The sequence below is a fragment of the Passer montanus genome, unplaced genomic scaffold (genome assembly GCF_014805655.1).
Source record: "Passer montanus isolate IOZ18808 unplaced genomic scaffold, ASM1480565v1 scaffold35, whole genome shotgun sequence".
Classification (NCBI taxonomy): domain Eukaryota; kingdom Metazoa; phylum Chordata; class Aves; order Passeriformes; family Passeridae; genus Passer; species Passer montanus.
The window spans coordinates 5,106,756-5,113,200 of NW_024368263.1; the positions used below are offsets into that span (position 1 = coordinate 5,106,756).

Below are 6,445 nucleotides of genomic sequence, written 5' to 3' on the forward strand. Positions count from 1 at the left end.
TCAAAGAGATATGCAAATTTAGATGTCTGTATTGAGAGAGTTATGAATGAAGCACACAATAGCTGCCTGATTATACTTTTTCACACTCCCAGATTTAATCTGTGATTTATCTTGGCAGTAGGGGAAAGCAAGCCTTTGATGCTTTGAGATTTAAATTATTTCCTTGGAGTCATCTAGGAGAGCTGTTTTACTGGAAGAAAAGTATACCAGAAAAACTGTTGATCTAGTCCAGCCTGTCAAGAGCTCTGTAGCACTAATTGCCTTATAGATATTCATAAAATTGTGTTTTATTTTGCTCCCAGTCCTCAGGCTTCAAGTATGACTGCAGTGAGGAGCTCTGAAAGTTACCATTCATAACTAATTCTGTTGCCATTAAAGATCACAGCAGTTATTTGAGAGCCATAAAGCAATTTTTTTATGTTGTTTTGCAGGTATCATATGTCTCTGTTGCCATTACAGATCACAGCAGTCATTTGAGAGCCATAAAACATTTTTTATGTTGTTTTGCAGGTATCATATGTTTCCCATCTGACTGTACAAGATATTATTTTCCAAGGTATAAGTTATAAAGGCACACAGGCAGGAAAGGGCTGGCTGGATTCATCTGCCTCTCCTGGCAGAATTACAAGGGAAAGGGATAATTGTGCAGAGAAACTACACAATTATTAGTCTGCACCATGGGGCTTCCCAGCTGCTGATCCTAGAAAGTCTTCTGATGTTGCCTTAGTACTTCACAACACTGAGCATCACTTCCAGTGAGTTTTGTCAAAATATAGTATAGGAGACTAAGGGAACAAAATCATCTGCAAATGGAATTAAGTCAAGCTTTTATTATGAAACAATACATGAAACACTCATCAGGCAGTAGGAAATAGTGTTACATAAATGTTGTGTCCTCATGAAATATTGTTATTTAACCTAGAAAACTGTAATTAAGGATTCCTCCAAAGCCCAGAAAGGTGGCCTTCTGCATGTTGGCATTCTGCAATTTTCTATTGACCTCTCCCTCCAAGTTCCTTTTGCTTCAGACAGACTGAACCTGTGCCTTTGAAAGGATACTCTAGGACTAATAAGCTGTGGAAACCCTCAATTGAGTTATTCATGCATACAATCATTGCTGGTAGAAAATACATGGTGGTCTAGAACTCATCAAGCCACTTAGAGCTGGAAGATCTGCTGTACCATGAGGATTGCTCTGTACTGCAGAAAGGTTCTGCTCTACAGGGAGCATGTAGCCAATGCAGGAACAATCTTGTCTTCCTTAACACAATCATGTATAAATCCATGTGGAGATCTGCAGAAAAAAGAACCCAAAATATCAAAATCCATGCTGACATTGACCACACGAATAACATCTTAAGGGCTTCAAATCATTTAAACTTTTCTAACATTAATTCTTCACAGTGGCCTGGGAGCAGCTGTTGGAAAGAATTCCTGTAGCTAAGTGAGCCAGCTTTCAACTGTGTCTCAGCTGGAAGATTTTTTTGAAAATTGCCAACTTACCTCCTAAGGCTGAAGTTTGGGAATGTTATGTTTTTGTTTTTAAATGAGTTTCAGACCTTTGTTTTATTGTGGATTAATAGAGCCCCACTGAAATCTACCACAATGTCCCAATTTTTAAAGGTATAACAGATCAGCTGTGACAGATACCATCTCTGTATTCTACTGCTTAAAACTTTTGAAAATATGAAGCTAAATCTGCAACTCTTATACTAAAAAGTGAAGTGGGAGTGATATAGCTTCACTTTTATGGTGATTATTCAAACTTCTCTCAGTTGGCAAATTTCATGTCTGTTTAAAAAACCTCCTTGCAGGTCAGACTGCATACTGAGTATCTCCAGGATGACAACTGAGTTTAATCCTGCCCCAGTCCCACTGAGAGCTAAGTGAACCAGTACAAGACTTAAACAGAACAGTTGGAAAAAGAACAGGAGCAGACAGGAGGGAAACAGGAGCAATTTGAAGCCACATTAATAAGAATGGTCTGAAGTCACCAGCTTACACCCACATAGCAACGAAATGCATAACCAAAGTTTTATTAATGTGAACAGAAGTGTCCCAGGCTGTTCAGAGTGACAGAGTTGATGCCTGGGACACTTCTGTTCCCTGTCCCTGCTCAGCTGCCCAACACCTTTCAGCACAAGGTGCTTCCCCCAGCCTTTGGTAATTCCCTTCTCTCCCAGTGTGTGGCTCTGCCTTCCATTATGGAGAAAAAAATATGCATTGTAGAAGAAATACATATATATGTATATGTACCAGTTGCAGGGCAGGCAAACCCATTAGACTGGGTGCACCAGATCCCTGTTGCAGTGTGGCAGGCAGTGAGGATTCAGCCAGTGCTCAAGGAATTGCTCTTCTGATCTCTGCTCCAAGCGCTGGAGGTAAAGCATATACTCCTATTTAAAGAAAAGCAAAAGCAATTTAATTGTGTAATCACTCAATTCTAACGTCAGGCCAGGGACCCAGGATAATTTCACAGCTGATGTAAGAGCCATTAATTTATCCCTTAAAATAATCAACTACAGTGGAATGGTGTTGCTGGTCAGCTTGCCCCAGCCTAGCAATATTTAGTGAATGACATCATCTGCAGACCAGCAGAGGTCTTGAGCAAGAATTATACAACAATATTCATAAATTAGGAACTCTGTATACACATTTCTTATTTGCATATCAACACAGAAGCCTTTCTTGTGCCTGAGGGTACAAAGGATTCTCACAAATAGATTTGTTATAGCCCCTTTTGAAAACTGGTTCCTGCTGCTTAAAGATCATTAACCCCTTGCAGGATCATGTGGCAGGACTGAAGGGTTCTAGTAGGTAGCACACAATACCTACACATTTCCCAAGCCACAAGCTATTCTAGTGCTGCAGACAGTTTATTTCCATTACTCTAAAAATGTATAAATCTAAAAATACTTGCAGCAATCAAATTTAAGCTGTTATTTATGCCAAATCTACATCTTATAAAATGCCAACAGCTTTATCAAACCCCATTTGTAATTCCTTCAACAAAATCATTCTGGTTTTATTTTAAGCATAGGTAGTTTGAATTTTCAATACCTTTTGTGCTCATAATATCAAAATAAGTTAAAACATTTATATTTATTTTATGTATTACCAGTGCTAACTGGTGATAAAAAAAATAATGTGAATTTCCTACACCAATTGATAGAGAGAGGCTTTGGTCTCAGCAAAAAATGTATTGAAATAAAGCAGGCTGTGTACCAAAAACTTGACCTCCATCAGGGACAAAATTTACTTTTAAAAAGTGCCAGTCCTAGTGGGCTCATAAGCTTTGTGAACACCAGATACATTCATTCAAAATAATCCCCCGGTGCTTTGCAGAGTGGGAGCTGCTGGAGTGGGAGCTGCAGCCTAAACCCTCTGCACTGGCCAAGTGTCCCAGCACCAGGATCCTGCCCTGCACTGGGCTTTCTCTGCTTACCAGGAGACCTGGCTGAGATCTCTGGGGACAGAACTGGCAGGGAACAGAACTATGTGACTGAGAAGATGCCACATTATCAAAAGCAGGATCTCAGCCAAATTAAGTTTAAAACGTGCTGACAACATAAATTACATTTTCTTTTAATAATCAAATGGGGCTGATCTTTCTGTCTGTATCTGAACAGGTTTTTGACTCAAGCAGCACTGTGGAAGTCAAAGAGTATCACAAAGAATTGCAAATTACATTCCCCAGCTCAGCATGATCTGGCCCAGTACAAACAGCTTTTGCTTAAAACAGATGAACAGAGGTGGGTTCATCCCAGCATTCATTTCATTCTGCTACAAAGCATCCATACAAAATCAGTTTTTCTCCTTGAGTCCATGTGCACAAGCTGTGCACAGGGATGCAGCAGCCATGCACCTTCATTCACATGGAAAATCTCCACGTCCCACAGGGCAATGAGGGTTGTTTGTTTGATTTTTGTTTTTTTTATCAGAAGAGAAAAATCTTAGCATTTAGGGAGCAAAACAAATACTTTTATGTTTGGATTTTCTTGCAGAGGGTCAGCTTTGCTTTCTAGATTAAAAAAAAAAAAAAAAAGGTAGGAATTTCTCAAAAAGTATTTGCTCCTAATCAGGACAGAAAGTGGCAAGGACAGAGAAGCGGAGTCAGAAATCCAATATTTCTTTAGCCCTGAATCCTTCCCCACACAGAGTCATAGAATTCATGAGGATCACCAAGTCCAACTCCCTGCTCCTCACAGGACCAGCTAAAACTAAACCACAGATTAAATGTTGCATGCATGCATGTAGCTTCTTGCCATACAGGAATTACCTCAATCCAACTGTTCTGCTGCTTCATTTATTCTGTATTCAGTATTTGTTACATTTACCACATAACCTTAATTGTGGTTATACAGCAGTTGAGAGCTGTACTCCTGCTCATTTGCAAAAACTACAGGGCTTATTTAACAACTCAGAAATAACCCAGTCCTGAGTGCTGTGGGCAGCAGTGCAGCCTGCTGGGGTTTGGCTGTGTTGTGCAATTTTCAGTGTAAGGCTGTCAACAAGCATGGAGCAATATCTGTGCCAGCTTTGTTTGTTGTGGTGTCCCCTTTGACAAGCAGTGAGTTCACCCAGGGTTGGGCAGGTGGATTCTTTTTGGCTGGTGTACATTACCCACTGGAAAGGAAAACCAGAAGCTGTTTCTGCAGTCCTGCAAGGCACGCAGTGCTCTTCATGTCCTGTGGAGTCCAGAAGTGTTCAGCACCTTGCTGAACTGAGCCCCTGTGCCCATCATGCACAACCCCTTGTGTGCTCCTGGCTTCTGTGGGCTTTGCCTCTTCACAACCATGTGATTTTAGCTCCGTTTATTTACTTTGGAAAGAAAGAGGCAGTAGTTTTAAAATACCTTAAGTACCCTTGATGAGTGCAGATTATGTGTTAGGTCTTCTCAAAGCAAGGAAAACAGAAGGCTCTTTAATTCTTTTACTTTTGTTGTAAAAGGGTTTAGAAAGAAATAAATGTAGATATTGCATGAAAACCCAAAACTGTTGCATTAAGCCAGCAAGTAAAAATTCTCACAATATCATAAAAAACATCCTATCTGTAGCACCCATAAATAAGCGAACAAAAGAAAGTGATTTTTAAAGCTGATTGAGAACTACCTGAGCCTCCACACTGGCCACTGACATCTCCTCTCTGCCTGCAGAATGCAGGCAGAATGTCCTGTAAGCAGAAGACCTTTCCTGTTTTTTAGTTTTTCAGGAACAAGCTGATGAAATTCACATCTCTATAAATTAAAAGCCACTTTCTTCTCAATAATTTGACTGGTATTTTTGAACCATGATAAATAATCTCTTCATTCTGCACGTGAACATTTCCTGAGCAATACTCAGCAGTTACAGAATGTTTTTAACTGTAATTAAAAGAATTTAAAGGGGTTTTTTTAATATTTCATGGAAGAACTCAGCTGCTTTAAACAGTGATATTCATAACATATTGCCTGGAAGCAATAGAAACTTAATATTCAGCACAAACATTTTGGTGTTGGGTTTTTTCAGTTAGTGTAATTTAACAGTAAATGTTATAAATCACCCTCATGGGTTCATCAGGGAAACCAGCTTTTCTTGGTCTGTCTTCACGACGAGTCCTCAGCATCTGTTTGGCATCTTTTTCAGACAAAATTGGTGAAGTGTCTAAAGACAGAACAGCAGAAATTAATTCTAAAGTTATCAAAAAGTTAGTATTTTATCTATCAGTTGTGAAATTAAATGTCTCCATACCTGTTTTTTTATTCCTAGAAACATTCATTACAGCCCCTTCCCAGGGGTTATTGCAATCTAAGAGATAGGAATGGAATTTTAAACCATTTTTATACTTGTGTTTTCTCTTGTCCTACTAGTATGAAGAAAATCCCACATATTCATGGTACTATAAAATGAGCAAATACAACAGCACCATCAAACCACTGGCATTAGTTGCTCTTCCAACTTTTTGTTCTCTTCTGTGTTGCTTTATAGGATTTTTTTCAAAGTAACGAGTTAGATACATTGCAAAGAAGAGATTGCACTGAACATTCCACTTGCAGGACCTTGGTAAAATAATATTAAAATAGTAAGCAAGTAAAACTAAAATTTTGGGGTTTACAACAAATGACTGCAGTGTGGTAATGCAGAGAGTTAAATATCAAATACAACATCATAATAGTTAAAAATCAAATCATGGAAAGCCTGCAATATAAAAATAGTTGAGTGTTAAAAATTAAATATATTAAAATATATGAAAAATTATACTAAAATAGAAGATTGACAAACTAATACTACTCCTATGCTCTGCAGATCTGCACACATATGCAGGTTTGTTGATATTCCTACCTGTAACAGTGGTCAGCAGGACCAAAAAGGAGACAAACACAAGAAACTTCTTCATTTTCACTCTGCTTTCTCTCAGTCTGTTCCAAAATGAGCAACCCTGACCAAGGCAGTCGCCTATTTGAAGG

The 6,445-nt window shown here is 38.8% G+C and overlaps 1 protein-coding gene across 1 annotated transcript; it reads right to left on the reverse strand.

Moving 5' to 3' along the window:
* Positions 1-810: 810 nt before the first annotated feature.
* Positions 811-6,445, reverse strand: CUNH17orf67 (chromosome unknown C17orf67 homolog). Its single transcript, XM_039715932.1, has 4 exons — positions 6,321-6,445; positions 5,542-5,642; positions 2,257-2,396; positions 811-1,294 (listed from the first exon to the last, which is right to left on the reverse strand). Exons 1-3 carry the CDS (start codon positions 6,373-6,375, stop codon positions 2,280-2,282), a joined length of 273 nt encoding a protein of 90 aa, XP_039571866.1. The 5' UTR covers positions 6,376-6,445; the 3' UTR covers positions 811-1,294; positions 2,257-2,279.

What these genes read in the sequence shown, in the direction of transcription:
- CUNH17orf67 (XM_039715932.1), bottom strand. Translation starts at nt 6,375, where the DNA reads ATGAAGAAGTTTCTTGTGTTTGTCTCCTTTTTGGTCCTGCTGACCACT. An exon ending in CCTGCTGACCACTGTTACAG is followed by an intron (nt 5,643 to 6,320) that starts GTAGGAATATCA and finishes TTCTGTCTTTAG; the next exon opens with ACACTTCACCAATTTTGTCT. An exon ending in TCCCTGATGAACCCATGAGG is followed by an intron (nt 2,397 to 5,541) that starts GTGATTTATAAC and finishes TTCTTTAAATAG; the next exon opens with GAGTATATGCTTTACCTCCA.